This window comes from Mercenaria mercenaria, chromosome 3 (genome assembly GCF_021730395.1).
Source record: "Mercenaria mercenaria strain notata chromosome 3, MADL_Memer_1, whole genome shotgun sequence".
Classification (NCBI taxonomy): Eukaryota; Metazoa; Mollusca; class Bivalvia; order Venerida; family Veneridae; genus Mercenaria; species Mercenaria mercenaria.
The window spans coordinates 91130483-91151630 of record NC_069363.1 but is presented as its reverse complement, the minus strand read 5'-3'; the positions used below and the strand labels follow the sequence as shown (position 1 = coordinate 91151630).

Below are 21148 nucleotides of genomic sequence, written 5' to 3'. Positions count from 1 at the left end.
TCAATCAGGGGCCGTAACTCCAAAACCTATGATTGGATCTGACAGATTCATCATGGAATCCAAGATCTATTGTTGTTCAAGATATTTTGCAAGTTCGTATCAAATCAAACCATAAAATAAGTCTCTATATGGCTGCAAAAGCCAAAATAACAAATTTTGGCCCTTTAAGTGGCCATAGCTGCAGAACCCATGATGGGATCTAGCCAGTTTTTGAAAGGAACCAAGATATTATGCCAATATAAGTTGTGTCCAAGTTTGGTTAAAATCAATTGCAAAATGTGTTCTGTATCGTGTTCACAAGAAATTGTGGACAGACGGACGCCAACAGACGAAGGGCAATCAAAAAAGCTCACTTTGTCACGAAGACGTGTAAGATGTGTAAGCAAATATGTTGACACATGCCAATGGACCATCCACCTAATAGCGCATCCTGAATATAAGTTCTTGTGAGTAAAAACATTGTTATGTCTCTCAACTAAAAACAATAAGAAAGAATAAATGTTCTAAAATAATGATTTTTATTGACAGTTTTTGCTATGTTCATCACAAAAACACCTGCTTGCAGTATTTATTACAATGATTATCAATTTTCTAGAATCATCCAAATGGATAAATCAACCTGAACAGAACAATATCTAATTTTATTGTCTTGATCAATGCTTTCTTATCCTCTCTAACCCTTACCTTGCTAAATTTCTATAATAAACTTGTCCATCTTCCATTTCGGACAGTACCAGGGATGCTTACCAAAAAGATACTGACTGAATGGCGAAGAGTGCAGATTATGATCAGACTGCATGGATGTGCAGGCTGATCATGATCTATACTGGTCGCAAAGGCAGAATCAATTGTGTCCAGCACGGTAAGGGGTAAAGGTAATCTGATGAGATACCATCATAATCTTCATATGCTATTACACAAATAAGTGGAAGTATTCAAATATGAGTTATCATACTTGTAAAAGGACCCATGGTAAGAAAGGGATTTTTATGGTTTGTAAACATTACAAATATCTTAGGTCAATGCCTTCTTCCTTCTAACAATATTTTTTTTTAAGTATAAACCAAAAAACACATATTAGCTTCATGTTTTACGGTGAATTTTTGAAATAGAACAGTGAAATATATATCTGGTAATTTTCCTGTGAAAAGTATCCAATACATTTTTCACTGGTATGTAACTATAAAAAGGGTACAACTTGGTTAAAACCACTGAAAAGACAAGCAATAAAATGTATTGCCTATGTACCAGTATGTAAGATCAAAATGAACTTCACTTGTGGACACCGTTTGCGGCCACTGCAATAATGAAAATAGGGCATATGGTGTTTACACAGTAATTTACATTTTGATCTTACACTGTAACACACAAATACTTCCCAATTATCCTGACAAAAATGCTATGTTGTTTTGTTTGTTTTTTTACTTTTTCAGTAAATTGTAGTTATATGCTTATTTATAAAAACATGAGCATGTCAAAGATCAAACAAAAAGCTTTTAATATTTTGATAATCATGCAAATTCTATTTGGCTCCTCATCTCAAAATTACACATTTAATATTACTTTATGTTCTATTAAATTTTCAACAAAATTGTGTTTTTGATTTTGATAGAAGTGACACAGTTGTGGTATGTAATCCATTTCCAAAATGAAGAAACATACTAAGTATAGTAAAAATTACTTGACATTTTCTTTAAAATATGCAATAAACACATCACAAAAATATATCACAATGCACAACGCTAAAAATAGAATGTAAGTCTGTGGAATGTTTTACAATAAATTAACACACAACAAATAATTGATAAAAATATAGTGATTAACAATGGTTGATATAAGACTGCACGACTATTTAAAGGCACAAAACATGTTCAGCATCATTTACCAAATACGCAGAAAAGTTATGCAGCATCATGACCTTATTCAAGTGTATACAAAAGACTACAGACTGAAACTTAAGAGTTAAAAATTGCTAATATTCAATTTGCCATAACTTTATTTTTAGCAAATTTATCCTGATGAAATTTTGCAGAGATGTTTGTTGCTGATGAGCACACATTTATGCCAAGTTTCATTACAATCTAAGCAAAAAGAAAATTCAGCATATTAAAGTCATAGTCTAAATTTTACACCTGAACTGTTGATGAGTTTGGCTCTATAGATAGTAAGTTTCTATCATACTGAATTATAATATAAAACACACTGTCAAAATGGCAGTTGATGTATGTATGAAAATAAATGGGTAGGTGGAAAATAGAATAATAACGGCTACAGAAGTGACTTTAGCAAAATTTTGTAAACGGCTTTCTAATGGGAATTGTTGAAAACTCTACACTAAGCAAGATGAAAATCTCCAATAAAAAGTTATGCCCATTTTCCCAAATTTACAAAGTTAAATTGTTTCAACTAGAACAATAACACATGTACAATAAGCAAAAAAGAAATTGTAGAAACTAAACAGTAAGTGTATGTTTTTCATAAGAATATAGTCTATACAGCCAAACAATAATTAAGTGTTTGATGTGAATGGTTTGAAACACATCAAAGTCTTGAAATTTTAAAGCAACATTTAAAGCCTGCAATAAAATACTGCCTATTAACATGATTTTCCATCACTTTCAAAAAAGTAACATTACCAACATTAAAGAAATTGAAACAAGTACGTTTTTTCCAAATACACATAAACTCATGACTAACAATTAAGACCATGAATTTAAATTTTCCGCTACGGTTCAATAAGCTTAAGAGTTCTAATTAAACGCTAATGGAACAAAATCAAATAAGGTGGGTGCTTAACAGAATTTAACAAGTATAAAATCTTATTTACAATAAAAATATTGACTAAAATATTCTCAAACTTGAGCTTATATACATAATTTGATTTTACAGTAAGTGGTTAGTGGGGTACATGTACCGATTTTCACATTTTATCACAACCTTGATTAACTAATTGCTTCTTACATAACAACAGAAAAACAGAAAAGCAAGAACTCATTTAAGCACAGAGAAAGCAAGTTTGCTTTCAAAGAAATTACCATAAAAAATAGCTAAAAGATCGAAGCCATTTCCTCTGAATTGATTCTGTAGGTGTTTACATCTACAACAGTATATACCTATTACATAGGCATGTCTTGACATAAAACAATATGAAAACATCATCTATCCTTGTGGGTTGATCAAATATTGATACACTGAATCTATTTTAAATCTAGATTCATAACACAAACATGTTTCCGAGAATGCAAAATTACTTGGAAACTGTCAAGGTAAAACGTTCAGTCAATTTATTTTATTACTTCATACACGAAGAGTTTTACTGATATGTTTATGCATATGTAAATTAATCTTTTCTGTACATTTTTTTTTATATGTGACAATCATGTTTACTATCCTTATAAAAGACATCCTTTATTTGCTAAAAATATGAAGATAAAAAAAAATTACGTAGACATTAAATATCAACTAATGGTCACCATTAAATTATACAATTAAACTGTTCAATGAATTATACTGGAATGAACAATATTAATAGACAGAATAAAGTATGAAATCATGGGGATCGTCATTCTGATATAAATCTAAAAATATCTTTGGACTACTTCAAACTAAAAAAAAAAATATCATATTCAAAACTATTGTTGTATATATAAAACTTTTTTCTCTATATTTACTAAAGCTGATAACATAAGACAGGGAGATCATTTTAAAGGACAATTCAGATAAATGATAAATTTTCGATTTACAGAGTTTTGCAAAACACAGCAACAATGACATCATTTAATCTCCTGGCCATGAACTTCGCATTACATAAAAGTGCCCAAGGTTCCTTTATCTAGCAGTTCACAATAACAACCTTGTGTGTAAAGGGCGTAACAAATGATAAACAATATATATATGTAAAAAACACAATGATGAACTTTGACTACGTCTATATTTGGGATACAGCTTTACCAGGATTTCTTGACTATGCATTCTGAGACAAGGGAGACAACCTATCAATGCTTAATTACTGAAAGAAAATTTCAGTTCTGCGGATTTTCATAGCAGTTTTTTAAAATGCTAGTCCGATTTTTATTGAGCAGTCTATAAATACGTGTGAAACTTCAGCACTAAATCAGGAGTTGTTCAGTAACCAAGAATTAGCTTGTTCCCTAACAATGAGATATCATATCTGGTAACCATAGCAACCATTCATTCTGAAAACTGTGAGTATGACTGATGACCATTCACTAACATCTACACCAATACATCAAAAAAGGTCACATTGGCACAAAACAGACAAAATGTGATTGTTAGAACTGTTCGGTAAATTCTTGAACACTTGGTTTGGTAAGCCTGCCCGACTTTGCGTCCGATATAGCACCCCAAAGATCAAACACAAAGTCATCCGTAAAACCGAATTCTGCTAAATCTGAATTGTCGATCACAAGTGTGAAATCATGCGGGTTATCCTTGTCTTTGCCTGCGTCCCAAATCTGATGTGCTGAAAGAAAAGAAAATTTTTATTAGGAAAAAACAGAATTTAAAGCAGAATTTTTGTTTTCTCAGTAATAAAGCAAATACAATGTTCACTTTCAGTTCTAATATAGAATATATCTGGATTGTGATTCTTCAAAGAAAACTGAGAAATCTGAATAACTTCAACATATTCAAATAAGGTCTACAAGTTCAATGACATATTACCTTAGGATCAAACCCACCAAGGCCATAGCAAATGACAGTGACCTTAATATGCTGAGACACTAAGGCAAATGCCTTGATGCTATTCTGATACAGTGAAAAAATTTAATTTTGTGGGTATGAAACTTTATGGTTATGACAAAAATGGCTATATCATAGTGATATGATTTCATGGACTTAAACTTTCAAGATGAAATTAATGGAAATGTTACACTTTTTGGAATTTAATATCGTGGAATTGTAACATGACATCAATCAAAATTGTCTCCAACAAAAATATGGCTTAAAGTAAATTATTAAATAGGAAACATTTTGGGGTGGGTCGGGTTGGGGTCAGACATTGACCTCGTAAAAGGTTCCACCTGTGGTTTCGGGCATCTCCCTTCAAAGAACGTGAAAAAATATCCCTTTTAGAGTTCCCCAAGTAATTTCTTATATATGTTGACATAAACGAGACAGGTGCATTTAACGGGACTCATTGTACACTTCATTTACCTACACATACTTCGTAAATTTCTTCATCAACCATTACACATACTTAACAAATTGTCCCTCAATGCAAAAAGTGGAAAAGTGCACTGAAAGAAAGAAACACTTATCCGCTTTTTGTGCTAGGGTGACAATTAACATGACACACATTTAAAGCAATCGAGTTTGACATTTTAAATGTGATTCAAAATTATTCAAATGGCATACCTTCCATGATTAAATGCATTTATGATTCATTGAGTACATCTTATGATATAAAGTGTTATAAATCGTTCGCATTTGTATTATTTATATTCTCTAATAGATGTTTTTAATTTGACTAGTGACTGATCATACATGTTTTAATTCCTTATCTTTTTCATATTCAATTAAAATTTGACCAATATTAAGTTACCATAAAATAGTAGCCAAGAGATGTGTATCATATAAAGATGTTTTAGTTATCTTGATCAATTTATATTTGATACCTACGTTCTTAGTTTTTGTTTGATGGATTTAACTAGCACCGAACATTATACATAATTATATAGTCATGGTGATTTCCAGTTTGAAGTGGAGGAAGACCTAGATTATTCATCACAGCAGGCACCCAAATTAGAACCAATACTTCATAAGCCTGGGATACTCCTCACATGAAAAATTCAACGCCAAAGTAGGCTCGAACCCACACAATAGGCAGTGATTTAAGTCAACGACCTGTATCACATCGCCAAGGCTCCACAACCGCAGTGTTAGCACAGATGGTTCTGGAGACATAACCTATGTCAGAAGCTGGATAGTTCTCAAAAAATAGACTGCTAGTGCTGTTCACTTTATGTACAGAATTAGGATGTGACAGAGACTAAAAACCTACCTAGATCAGTATCATTGATACCCATGAAGGATTCCAGTAAACCATTTATCTTGTCTGTCGCAGTACTAACAACCTCTTCAGCCTGTAACAAATTCAACAATGTCATTAGTGTATATGTTACAATCGTTACCTAGTATAATCATTTAATTTTTTTTTTAAGTTGGGTTTAATGTCACACTGAAAAAGCTACAGGTCATATGGCAACATTCCAGCTCTTGACGGTGGAGGAAGACCCCAGGTACCCCTTCGTGCATTAGTTCAGATACAAGTGGGCACCTTTGTTGAACCACAGACCTTGTGTAAGCCAGCCAGACAAATTCCTCAACAAAGAATTCTACAACAGTGGTGAGAGGCAAGTGGTTGATAACCAGAGACCTAAACCACTCTGCCATGGAGGCCTATTTCAAAAATATGATTTCTTAAAAAGGAATTAGAACACTTTGATAAAGACATCAATTGTTCTCATTGCCACTAACTTTAGGTATGTATTTCTTTTGAAACAATGTACATCTTTTAACTTCAGAAAGGGTAATAAACAAACTATAACCAATTTATCTGATACTGTCATTTCTCTATTTGAACATATTCTCACTTTATACTTTAATATCCCTGTCCATTCAAATAGTTTTGTTTGATCAACTCCTGTTTGATTTTCCTTGTTGCTCAAATACCTAAAGTCATTGTACACTAAGGCATGGAGACAATGTCTTTCAACATGTCACAAAATACAATCTGATAGACGTGACTAAATCTAGACGCTAACTTTACATGTTATCAGTATATTAACATTTGGAGCTGGTTCTAGCTTTTGGTAGGTTTTAAGTCAACCCAATGAAGTTCTGCCAAGTCATATGGTGACATTCAAGCTTTATCAATACAGGAAGACCCTAGATGCCCCTCAAGGCATTATTTCAACCACGTGCAGGCACTAAATGCAGGCCTTCTGCAAGTACCAGTAAGCTAGATGACTTGCTCAACAACACGCATGGTATGGGCTTAATGACTTGCCTGTTTCACTAATGTAGCATTGCCTGGACTTAATGATTGCCTGTCTGGCAGATTTCAACATTAACGAAGTCCAGTCTGACTTGCCTGTTTAACTAATGTAGTATTACATATGCTTAATAACTTGCATGTTTGGAGATTTCAATATTAAGGTACATGTAGCATGGGCACTTATCATCTATAAAAAGATCTATGAAAGATTCTGTTGTCATGTTTTGTGGGAGATGATGGTAAACAGTCGATTTATCTTATTTCCTAACAAACATATCTTAAAAGCTATTTACAAAATGCATGATGCAGTTAATTTTAACACTCCTTGAGCCTATTTTAAATGCATGCACATGTATGTATAAACATAATATTAAATCTACATTAACATTTCTTTCTTTGGTGTCATTAACCAATTAAGTAAACAGCGGTATCTCTTAGACTGATTGCCCTGTGCCAAACCTTACAAATACCGTAAACAATCTAATTTACGAGCTTTGTAGTGTATCTTTTCCCTAAAAAATACAATTTTCAAGAACTGTACAAATAAATATTGTAAAGTGCTGTAGCTGCATTGTCAGTGCTATGTAAATATTACAAGATGAAATTAATGTTAAATATTAAAAGTATCGATGCAATTCTAAGTGGATCGAAAGAAAAGCTTAGCTGTCAGACAATAAAGCAATTTCGAAAAATAGCAAGATCGCGATGGATATTAAGTCATCATGTATATGTTTTATCTTGAATTTCAAAAACTCTTTGTATCAAAATAGATATTTGAATAAGTAATGACAAAGTGTGCTCTAAATGGACTAAATACACCATCTGTTATTTTAACCTAAATTGGATAGGATTTTACATCACACATAATGTAAACGATTTTCACTAGGGCGTAAAAAACATTCAACACGCATACATTACTTCATAATCATATCTCCGAGGAATATCTATTGACGTATTTCCCCTATGGTATTTTTAAAACCCACCTTTATGACACATTTTCTTTATCATTGAAAAAGTAAAAGATGATTAAGGGAAAGACGTGAGCTTTGATTTCTCAATATACTATAAACTAAATATAAATTTTAATCACTGTCTTGAATAAGTACTTTCCAGGACATTTTCACTTTTTCCAGGACTTTTTAAGAATAAGCATCAAATCTAATCTCTTTTTAAGACAATGCAACCCTGGAAAACATTGTGTTTGCTTTACAGTCCTATAAAGTTAAAATCCAGGAAAATTTCAGTATTTGCTATGCCTAAGTGTTCATACCCATGACCTATACAATCTAAGGAATAACTATTTCAAGAGCAAAAGTTTGGAACTGCATTTATGACCAAAAAAAAAAATTCTGCATACAATAATCGCTGTCACTGTTATTATCAAAACTTAAATGTTTGAAACTTTTATCCTTATATAATGGCATGACATCCCTGTTTGAAATTTATACAACAGAAAAATCTCAAATAAAATGACATTTTCAGTGAAAAAAATGGTCATAAATGTCTTCATACTTACCATTTCTACCTTAGCTTGACCTTTAGAACTGATTCGCAGGGTCTGTTTTCCTGTACCTAAACTGCTACTGCCCTTTTTGCCCGTTGCTTGACCAACAAATGCTGAAAATATAGAACCAATCAAGTAATATGTCGGTGTAATCTAAAAGATGTAAGACTTGCTACATGAGAGACACATGCATACCCTGGTAGTACAAGATTTTCAAGGCATGAAAAACTATTATTAACTGTTAGCCCCATATTTTTGAGAAAAAAAGTTCAAACAACGTCAAATCATAGAAAGAAAGAGTTGAAAATTGAACAGCATATGAAACTTTTGAGGAACTGTTACACATCTTCATTTTGATGCCTAGTGCTTAAATTTCAAACAGTTAGGTGGAACATATTTTTAAGCAATTGTTTATTTATATTTCTCTACAAATGGCATTCATTTTTAAAGGGGGACAACTTTTTGAGAATATTTTAAGTATCCAGTCCTAAGGGACAGTACAGCAAAACATGAAATGGACAGGTAGATTAATGGCAAAGATGGTGTTTGTGTACCAAATAATTCTGTGTTTCGATAATATGAGCCGTGCCATGAGAAAACCAACATAGTGGCTTTGCGACCAGCATGGATCCAGACCAGCCTGCGCATCCGCACAGTCTGGTCAGGATCCATGCTGTTCGCTTTCAAAGCCTAATGGAATTAGAGAAACTAACAGCAAACAGCATGGATCCTGACCAGACTGCGCAGATGCGCAGGCTGGTCTGATCCATGCTGGTCGCAATCCCACTATGTTGGTTTTCCCATGGCGCAGCTCAATTATATTCCTAAACCTTAAAGGTAGACAATGGGACATTTCAAAGTCTGTATCCCTAGGTTTTAGAGCAAGTTTGATAGCACACAAAACTGTGAAGGCCTGATTACAAGTTTTATCTTTTTGAGATTGTAGTACATGTACTTATAGTCACGTAATCTGTATGTTGCAGTGCACAATTTGTAAAATTCCCATATAAACCAGGAGGAAGTAATATTACCCAAGCAACATTTTTCCATTCATAGAGATACTGTCAAATAATTACAAGGAAGCGATAATACCCTAGCAACACTACCTTTCATAGGAACACTGTCACTGAAACTGCATTATTTATTGTATCTCAAAATATTGTGGCAGGCATGTTAATCACAGTAACAACACATTCAACAATGAAATCCAACAGGTAATAGCAGAACAAATATTGACATTTACAAGAATGGCAAATTGTCATCATATTCACCAGTCACAGCAAATCACTTTAAAAATACACACTAGTTCTCATTTTTCACCATTTTGACTAACTCAAGGGCCATAACTCAACAGCAACAAAGACTATTCTCCTGATTATCAAACTTGGCTACGGTAATATGTCCATGAACATTCTAAGTGACTAGTTTTGGTAAACACGGGATAATAACTACTTACGTTAGTACTTGGATACTGTCACTTTTTGCAATTTTATGTAATTCAAGGGCAATAAATCAAGAGCAACTGAAAGTATCCAGCTGGTTATAGATCTAACAGGAGATATTATGCCTATAAACATTGTGACCAAGAATGGTGAACACTGGGTTAGAACTACTCAAGTAACTTGAGTTACCACCAGGCCCTTTCAACTTAGTTTAAGAGCAGACACTGTCAATTTTTACAATTTTTAGTATTTCAAAGGCCATAACTCCAGAGACTTTGAGACAATCTGGCTGTTGATCGATTTGGCTGAGATATCATGCCAATAAATACTGTGACCCAGTTTGGTGACCACTGGGCAAGATCTGCTGAAGTTAAAGAAAATACAGTCAATTTTGGCAATTTTGTGTAATTCAAGGGCCATCACTTAGAGGATGATCCTGCTGGACATCAAACTTAGCCGATATATTGTACCCTTAAATAGTGTGACAAACATTGGTCAACATCAGATAAGGTTCTGCTCAAGTTAGAGAGCTGACAACTTTAGAGCATGTACCCTCGAGCCCGCCACAGGTGATCACATAATACATCCTGTTTCATGGTTGTATAAAAACAAGAAGCATGATAAAGCTGTAACTACTGCAGAAAAAAACTTCAATTTTGGTAATTGGAAACCCTTCTGATTGTAAAACTACATAACTGTGTTATGTGAAAATGAATAAAAGTGTAACATATATGATTCTATTCTCCATTTGAAGCTTAACAGATATTGTAAGGTCATACAAATTTATCTGTTTGTTCTGTTCATTTTGAAGCCCAACAGACTTGACAGTATTTCAATTAACCTTTAGCATGCTAGATAATCTCGTTGCTGGAAAGTCATCTGTAAATTAATTCATTATTGCTCCAAATAAAACTAACAATGCAAACACTTGGACGAAACGAATTAATCGACCTTCTGTTGGCTTGCAGGCTGTAAATTCGCCTGCAGCAGGCTAAGGTAATACAGTTTCATAATTCTAACCAGTTATGTAATTTTTCTTAAATAATATCATATTATCATAAAAAGTATCAAATTCCTAAACACTAGAGGAAAAATTTGCATTTGGCTTGATTAATAAATTGATCCCCTTCCATGATATGAATTTAATTCAAAATGGCAAAACCTCAAACAATCACTATAAAGCAGGGGTTTCATTAAGGGCCATGTGGGGATTTCTGCTATAGTGGTCTGAAGCCTTTTCCTGTAGCAAATAAGTTCTAAATGGGAGGACCCCTTGACCTAGCTCTCTTTTCCACTTCCAAAATCTAAAACCCCTGCTAATTACAGATATTAATTACAAGCAGTAAACTACTCAACAACTTGGTGGAGAATGACCCTAGGTGCTTCTCTCAGAATATTTTCAAGCACAGGCCTACACCTCGGTGTAACCTAAAACTTCCATAAGCCAACTGGATGGCTTCCTCACCCAAAAGAAACCTAAATCTCTTGCAGGGCTTTGAGGGGTAAGGCATTTCGGAGCCAGAACCCATAACCACTTTGCCACCTGTTAAATGCTTGAACATGTATGTTTTACTTATTAATATAATAATACAATATTTTTCAGCAATTAGTTATTACAAAATAATTATAAGCAAGATTTTGTCACCAAAATCTCCAATTTGTGGATAAATTAAAGATGATTAATGAATTAAGATGGAAATATTCCCAATCCATGAGCTATGCTGTATAGAACTTCCTGGGAGAACCTGGGACCAAACCATACCCTTTGTTTCAGCGGACTCCATGTTGATGTTTATTTTTTAACCAGCAATGTAAGTTGAATTTTGTGGCGTAACAATTAAATGGTCTAGTACCCACAGGTATTACTATTAAGAGTACAGCAGGGGCCAATATTTTTACCCAAATAATAATTTGCCTTACCCTTTACCTTGAAAAGAAATCTACAGCATTACAAAATAATGTATACTGTATATCAGGGCCAATGGTCTGACAAATTCAACTGATGTTTATCACCACAAAAATTTCAAAATATTTATCAAAAACAAACAGCCTGATTCTAAAATTTCAATCTTTCTTTAGAAATAAATGTGATCTTTATATAAAATCTTATCAATCGATGACCAAAAAAAAAGATAGGCAGATGAAATGCTATACAGATACATTGATGTGATACATTCTTATCAATAAAATAAAATAGGGCCGTGCGTTTATATAAAATATTTCAGTTTTACGAACATAAAGCTTAATTTAGTTAACTATAATTTTGGTTTAATCAATATATATAATTATATTATACAATTATGATGAGACCTCTTGAAGTGGCCTAAATACAGGTTTATATTGTACTACCGGTATTTTCCTTTTTGCTATTCATTGTGACAGTGTAGAACATAACAAAAAGGAATGTGTGCTGTAGTGAAGTTTTTGGTGACATGACAATAAGCAAATTGTCATATTTATACTTCCCCTACATGCAACTGTTATCAAATAATTTTATCAGCATTATAACTGTACCCTGCTTTTACATGTATTCTAATCAATATGTGTCCTGCTTTTACATGTATTCTAATCAAATATAAAGTTCTCTTTTTCTCTCTAATGTTTTCAGCAGAATTATCTTCCACTGGAAAGAAAACAACAGAAGAGTATTATTTTGAGACATAAAAGCTGATTCCCTGATACAACTCTTTTGTTTCCTGTATTAAAATGACTAAACGTTAATTCAAAGTGGAAATGCTAGTCTTGTTCATGGTCTGTGTATATGCTTTCTAGGATATCTCCTATTCAATTAGAAATTAATGACCTCCAACCGAGTCATAGAAGAAAACTCTCATTGTTTACATCTTTTTTTTAAACCAAAAATAAATATTGTGTGTTTGTACAGTATAGACATGCCCAACAATATGCCCAAAAATGGAATTAAAAAAGTATAAGCATAATTATATTCAGGTAAATGTCAACAGATCCATCACCATAAATAAACGAAAAAGTCAAACAAAATTTCCCTTTGTTTGTGTTTCCTGCTATGGATTTTATTCCTTTTTAAACAATCATTCTGCCCAGATACAATAAACCCTTATCATTCTGGATACAACCGATTCTGCCTTTGCGACCAGTATAGATCATGATCAACCTGCACACTGTTCACCATTCAGTCAGAATATTTTTGGTAAGCACCCCTTTTAATAGCTAATGGTACTGTTCAAATTGAAAGATGGATAAGTTCATTATAGAAATTTAGCAGGGCAAGGATTAAGACTTCAGATGATTAAACAGTAAACAAATTTTAGAAAATTATCTTCTAGCACAATGTCTTCCCCCTCCATAATACTTTGTTACTGCATAGCTGTCACATCTGCTTAAAATGCTTTTGCAGCATGCCTTTTTTTTTTAAAAAAAACTTGCAATATAATACAGTGTTAATGACAGCAAATATTTTTTAATAAATGGAAACTAGAGCTATCACTAAAGGTGATGAATGTACCCCCCCCCCCCCCCCCGGCATGCACTGACACAGTACATTGCAATTTGACACACACAAGATTGCATAATTATGTGGACTGTGTGTATATAGACTGTATGTATACAGTATAGTAACAAAAAACAAAGTCCCATAACTATGCAGAATATTTATCTAAAAGAACGTAACATGCACCATGTACAACTAGGGTTGGTACTGATCACTTGTGTGAAGTTTCATTAAATTGTGTGCAAGGGTTCGGAAGATTAAGTGCGTACAAGATTGCATATGCAGACTGTATGTATATAGTATGTTAACAAGAAACAAAGTCCCGTAACTCTGCAAATTTTTTTCTGAAAGAACCTAACATGCCCCATGCACAACTACTGTTGTTACTGATCACTTGTGTGAAGTTTCATGAAACTGTGTCAAGGGGATCAGGAGAGATGGTGCGCACAAGATTGTGTCTATGTTATATTTGTATATAGTATAGTAACAAAAAACAAAGTCCCGTAAGTCTGCAATTTTTTTTCCTGAAAGAACCTAACATGCCCCATGCACAACTACTGTTGTTACTGATCACTTGTGTGAAGTTTCATTTAACTGTGTCAAGGGGATCAGGAGAGATGGTGCGCACAAGATTGTGTCTATGTATATAGTATAGTAACAAAAAACAAAGTCCCGAAACTCTGCAATTTTTTTCTCTGAAAGAACCTAACATGCCCCATGCACAACTACTGTTGCTACTGATCACTTGTGTGAAGTTTCATTAAACTGTGTCAAGGGGATCAGGAGAGATGGTGTGCACAAGATTGTGTCATATAGTATAGTAACAAAAAACAAAGTCCTGTAACTCTGCAATTTTTTTTCTGAAAGAACCTAACATGCCCCATGCACAACTACTGTTGTTACTGATCACTTGTGTGAAGTTTCATTAAATTGTGTCAAGGGGATGAGGAGAGATGGTGCGCACAAGATTGTGTCTACGGACAGACAGACAACCTGAAACCAGTATACCCCCCCTTACAACTTTGTTGTCGGGGGTTACAATAACTATAACATTTTGCTGTTTAGTTAGCATAGTAAAAGTTTAACAGTGTATCATCAAACTACAGAAATATTTGATAAAGGAACAACATCTTCACCAACACTGTATGACTGAATACTTAAAATTTTCTCCAAAAGTTGTCCCCCTTTGAAAAAAGAATGCCATTTGCAAAGAAATAAAAAACAAACAATTGATGAAAGAACAATGTTCCACCAGCCCACCTAGTTATGTGAAATTTCAGCACTGGGACATTATTGCAAATGCCTCAAATAAATAGATGCAAAACTTCTTTGAAAATGGTGAATTTTTAAAGACACTCAACAGTCCAAAAAAGTGGCCCCTTTATGCAGTCCTTTTCAGATTTCAAGGCAAATATCAGTAAATTTGGTAGAGTGCTATATATATTTCATATGCTATTCAATTTACATGTAATTTGTAAAACAACTCTTTCTTTTGACAATTCGATGTTGACTGATTTCTGTTCAAAACATGGACCTAAATGTTTAGGAAATCACTAGGTATGATTCACATACTTAATTGCTGCATGCCTTCAGGAAAACCTGGGAAAAATATGGTTTTGTCAGATTAGCATGCATGGAAAGTATTCACCTTTCCCCTGTACTGAAATGGCAACTTTTTTTTACAGGTGTCCCTACTTAGCTACAGTATTTAACTGGATAACAGTTTTTGCCTCCATCTCTAAAGAAAGGTGACTAGACCACAGAAATCAATAAACATATTCAGGTGAAAATAACAGCTATATCATAATGTATGGATGTCAACAATTTCAATAATGGAAAATTGAAGTATCCATGGCAACACTTTCCATTTTTCATACAATGCTGCCACCATTCTGTAGCATGACCTGTCAAGCGCAATGGTGAAATATGAACTGCAATTAGTAGGACTGATTCGAAAATTGATGACAATTACACGTCATGATTATCAATTATATTCAATGTATTTCTTCATTTAATTTGACAATATGAAAAAAGAAACAAAGCATGCACACAAAATACTTCTACAAATTAAGTGGAAAATTTCTGAATAATGCCATTAATTTTTTTTTAATTGCATGCAACATATGACGTCAGACGTCATATCAATCTATTTGTAGCATGCTATCAAATCTGTTGCAAAATACATGCCACATACAATAATTAAATACTGAAAGAATTTTGCAATGTTTACAAGTAGTATTTTACATCACACAATCATGTAACTATCATATTAATTACTTTTAATTTTAACACTCTTATACATAAACACAGCAAGAATAAGTAGGCTGAGCATCCTTGTTTATTGATGCATGTGTATGTATGCTTATTCATTATGGATGATACCTCCAGAAGACTATTAGTAAAAAGTGGTAAGCTAGTGCAAGATGCACAAGATGCTCCAATTCCAGTTCTAAGCTTTCCTGGTTTTTCAGCTTGTCAGGTGTACAGCCCCAGGGGTTTTTTTACTTCGAGGGGAAGGGGCACAGGCCTGTGATTTGGGAAAAAATAGCTCGGTATCTGGGCATAAAAAGCCTGATGTAAAGTCAATTTCTGGGGAAAACTGTATGATATAAAAAAAAATTTCTGAGGGGACAGGGCCTATTAACGGCCCCTATTATGAAGGAAAAAAAAAACCTGGCACCCATACGTAAGGGCAATAATATCAATGTTAGTTAAGTCAAAAAGTGACTTTAATTGCAAGAGCAGGGGCACACATCACAACTCCTGGTTTCTCAACCAAACAAGAGTTACTACTGATTCACTTCATCTACTCTTGCATACTCGACATGTACATAATATGTTTCTGTAAATGATGGTATTTTTGTCAGACTTGTATTTTGTTTACAAAAAAATAAAGTTCCATATACCCTCAAAATACCAAAATAACACTAAAATTCACTTAAGACATGACAAAGGGCATTCAGTATAAGGAGAGCATTTCTAACACAGAACTCAGTCTTCAAAGACATAGGGAACCAATTCCAAGCCTGCATGCAAATGTTTGTCACAACACCAAAAACATGTATAACAAATCGAAAGAGAGCACATGCCAGATTTAAACAACTTTATCAATTGTATACAAAACTTAACCTTTTCCTGCTTATCCTAATTGAATTTAATTGGGCTTTGCTTTTTTTAATGAAATTAAATCATATTAAATCATATTCATTGGGTATTTGATTCTGGACAGAAATGCAATACAGAAGAATATGAACAGAAGCAAACATGTGATTTATTTAGCTTAACCTTTAGCCTGCTAGCAGCAAGTGATTCTGCCTTTGCGACCAATGCAACCCAAGATCAGCCTGCACAATCGTGCAGTCTGATCATGTTCTGCACTGTTCGCTATTCAGTCAGTAAATTTTCAGTTATAAATGGTACTGCCCAAAATGAATGATTGACCAGCTCATTTTAGAAAGTTAGCAGGCTAAAGGCTAACAACTGCCCTTCCAGCTTTAACAATGGAATAATATAAATATGCATGCTTCTACCTGGTCAAGATAATATACAATGTAGAAACATTGTAGGCATAAATCTACAGTATTTTCCAAATAAAACACACACATTGCATGCAATTACATCAGTTTAGAAAAGACTAGCCTGGCAATGAGGAATCTTATGGTACAGAAGATAAGGAAGAAGACATGACTGTGGCATAGACTATGACAGAGGTCAGTCGGTTCACCCTTACCCTGCTAAATTTCTATAACGAACTTGTCCATCTTTCAATTTGGACAGTACCATTAACTGTTAAAAGGGGTGCATGCAAAAAAGAAACTGACTGAATGGTGAACAGTGCAGACCATGATCAAACTGCACAGATGTGCAGGCTGATCTTGGTCTGCACAGGTCGCAAAGGCAGAATCAATCGTGTTCAGCATGATAAGGGTTAAAACAGTCTACACAATGTAGGGTTACCAGGGTAAACTTGACATTTTCACCAGACAATAACAGGGTGACATTCATGTTACCAATACAGCCTTTTGTTTATAGCATAAAAAATTAAAAGTACATAAAATAATTTTCAAACAGTCAGATAGATACTTATTGTGCTCGTAATTCGAAGTGTTATAAATGTTATACAATAACTGTTGAACATTTGATTTGCATAAGCATTATCATTTTATCTACAAGGTACAATGCCAACATAAATTATGAGATCATCAATATTTGATATATCAGACAGTTCATGGCGACAAGCATTTAATGCAGACAAGAACAATGTTGTAATTTGTTTGGCAAAAACAGACATTTTTTTACTGATGCTCTATTGATAAAACAGATACTAGCTTTAAGCTACTTATATACATGTGGGATAAAATGATCAAAGTATACTGTGACATTATTATATTACTGGCAGTATACATGTGTCTTTCAGACTACCGATAGGCCTACTGTGAAACTTATTAGCAATTCCAGCTGTGTCAGACAATGTGAGTCCACATATCACAAGATATTTTAATACATTGTACATTTTTAAACAGGTAATATTACAGCAGACAGATTATGAGATATATATATAGACTAAATGACAATCTTGCTGGAAAGGGCAGATCAATGATCACCTACACTTGATACCAACCTCGATAACATCAATAAAATAACAGCTTTTATCTGATAGCATCTAAAAATCACATTACTAGTATTAAACAGGTGACCAAAATATCTCACCTACAGGAAATATTACTTTTAGTTTTACCTGATATTTACCACCTTAATTAGCAAATGTACATGCACCATACCCTTTCCAGCAACATTTAAGATTAAATTAAACTTTTCAGACAATCACATTCTAAATTCTACCAAACTCTTGCTCTTTTATTTTTAAAAATTTTATCAGTGTATATAAAATGTGCATAGTTTAGTCTATATTGTTTGAAAGAAATAATACCTAGGGCTAGTATTCAAATTTCGTATGATTATGTCCCTCAGGGATTTTTTTCAGCCGTTTTTATAGCCATTATTTGGCTCTATTCCCAATGCAAGAAAAAAGTATTTTTCCCAAAATGATTGCAAAAATTCCCAATCTAAATTGTGAAAAAGTTTCATCAAAACTGCACAAACATTAACCAAATTATACACAATTTTGTAATGGAAGTATGTTAAAAAGGTTGTACAATGTGAAAAAAATGTGTATGAGAAAGTGCTGAAACACATCCTTACTATATCCTATGGCACTAAATATTTCCCAATTCGGAACATTTATGCATCAAAACTCCCAATTTTTGGGGTATAGGCTATGTTCCCAAAACAGTAAGAAAAAAACCTGTAGAGCCTTCTCTTCTCAAACAATATCAGAGCTATAAAGAAGGAATTTTCTGCTACAGGTGATACAGTAGAAAGTTAGTTTTTTAACTATAAAAGATTATTCAGTCAGTACTGAGTAAGCCAGACTAAGTAGCATCATAAATCTCAGGAATTTTTTCTTGGTTTTAAAGATTGACCAAACATACATTGTATTTCTCATGGAATTATTCTATTCCATATACCATGTCTCGAAAAAATACCTTCAAGGACTATAAAAAAAGCCTAATCCATACTGGATTGAGGTTGCCAATAATTTATTCCACTGTTAGACACTGTCACAAAGCAGAATAGATCTATCTCATGTAAAATTTCCAAGTAAACTAAGGTGAAATACTTACAAAAACCTGATTTAAGCGGCTCAACAGTCCGAATGGTGAATGTCTGTCCTTTGGAAATTTCTTTTAACATTCTTGCAACTTCAAAATGCCGACAACCCACTAAACTTTTTCCATCAATTTTTTCTATATGATCTCCGACAGCAATTAAAGGTGTTTTGTCCATAATACTTCCCTCTTTAATACGTTTTATAAAGGCATAGCCTGCACCATTGTCTGTTATTGTAAGTCCCAATGCATCCTCGGATTTTGTAACTTCAACTTCCTTAGGTTGCCCTTTTATATGTGCAAAAATGAAATCTTCTAGACCAATCTGTCCTCCTAGTAATTTGGTCATATCAATCTTGTGTGTATTTAATGTACAAAATAATATCTGAAAGATAAAAACATCACATATATTAAAGGAAAGGTAAGTAACCACAGAACATGTAAACAATGACAACTTTTACAAAGTAACATTATATTGCTATGGAAAGTCCACAAGGAACTCTTTTGAACATTATAACTGCTACAGGTGCCATACACTTGACCCCATTATCAAAGGAAAGAATTTGACCATAAAACATGGTGACGAACCAACATTGGTATCAGATGGGCTATCGTAAAACAGATGTACCATAACTATTAAGTGCCAGTTTTGACAGGCAACTAATTTTTTCTGACAGATATCATATAACGCTCATTATCAATATCATTTATACTTCAGTGGTCTATTGAACTTTTAATATTTAAAAAAATTACAAACATTAAAAATACAATCTTCAATAACAGATACAGAACTATATTATATACACAGTAAATTTAATATGGATGAATAAGAATGATACATAACCAAATATCCTTTAATAAATTATAAATGATATTTCAACAAAGATTAAATAAATCTTTAATTTCATTTATTAATCTTTTTAGTTTTTCCAACATAATTATTGTGACAAACCATCGCAATGTGTCCAACATTAAGTGTGATAACTCTGTCAAAATTCAAACCAGAGTTATGCGTATTGTTTCTCCTGGTGTAGATTTTGACAGTAAATAACTATTTTAAGTTTCAAGATAAAAGCTTTCTTAGTAACAGAAATATTCGACTTTATCAAAAACTTTAAACAGAACATTCTAAGATAAAAAGGGGCATAACTCTGTCAAAATTCAATCAGAGTTATGGGGATTGTTTCTCCTGGTGTAGACTTTGATAGTAAATAATTATTTTAAGTTTCAAGTCAAAAGCTTTGATAGCAACAGCTAGATATTTGATTTTGAGAGATATTTGACTTTAACAAAAACTTTAACAAACGGTGACGCCAATGTTTGGGCAAGTGCAATAGCTCTACTTTTTCTTCAAATAATGTCATTTACAAAACAAAATTATATTTCACGTGGATATACTTACATCTTCCACATTCATATCATAACAGTCTGCTATTTTCTGGTATAATTCCTTCACATTAGTAAATCCAGAGATGATACCGGTTGGACTGCCATGTGCCTGTTGGCAGTGAAACACAAGTTTTGGTCTTGCTTGAGGTGGGGGTGTATCATTTTTCTGTACCACTTCATTTTTCGCGGTGCCATTTGATGAAGGTGTTTCATTTCTGGGGCGTGTCGGCGAACCAGCGGTTGAATTTTGCTGATTTTCTGTTAAATTGTCCTTACTTTTGTTCTTTTTACCACCAAACAAAGGCATTTTGATTGAATTTTATCTAAAAATTGATAATCAGTTGTCTCTTCTCCCTTCTATTAGGGAAAAACTTATACTTTTTACCTGTCACCACTACACCTGTAATTTTCATCGAGTGTAATTTGCTGTCAACACGGAAGTTGTAATCGAGAGGATACATTTGAAATTTCCGACATCCGGTCACTAATTTGATTTTTCAATTTTGAAATATTTCCCCAAAATTTAAACATCTTGATTGAAATACTTTATAGAACATTAAGCAGAGATATAAGCTGAATGGAACTTATTACATGCTAAAATTTGAAGTTTGGTCGAATCTGACTCGCAATCATCCTTACAGTTTATCTATTCAGGTA

The 21148-nt window shown here is 33.3% G+C and overlaps 1 protein-coding gene across 1 annotated transcript; it reads right to left on the bottom strand.

The window, feature by feature from the left end:
• Positions 1 to 499: 499 nt before the first annotated feature.
• On the bottom strand, positions 500 to 20945 carry LOC123524065 (PDZ domain-containing protein GIPC1-like). Its single transcript, XM_045301955.2, has 5 exons — positions 20505 to 20945; positions 19118 to 19487; positions 8535 to 8635; positions 6023 to 6104; positions 500 to 4483 (listed from the first exon to the last, which is right to left on the bottom strand). The coding sequence occupies exons 1-5, from the start codon at positions 20796 to 20798 to the stop codon at positions 4293 to 4295; spliced, it is 1038 nt and encodes a 345-aa protein (XP_045157890.1). The 5' UTR covers positions 20799 to 20945; the 3' UTR covers positions 500 to 4292.
• Between the last annotated feature and the right edge of the window lie 203 nt (positions 20946 to 21148).

Excerpts from the sequence above, each read along its gene's own strand:
- LOC123524065 (XM_045301955.2), bottom strand. The coding sequence starts at position 20,798 with ATGCCTTTGTTTGGTGGTAAAAAGAACAAAAGTAAGGACAATTTAACA. Across the intron at positions 19,488-20,504 it reads ATGATATGAATGTGGAAGAT|ATATTATTTTGTACATTAAA; the intron begins GTAAGTATATCC and ends TTTATCTTTCAG. Across the intron at positions 4,484-6,022 it reads TATCAATGATACTGATCTAG|CACATCAGATTTGGGACGCA; the intron begins GTAGGTTTTTAG and ends CTTTTCTTTCAG.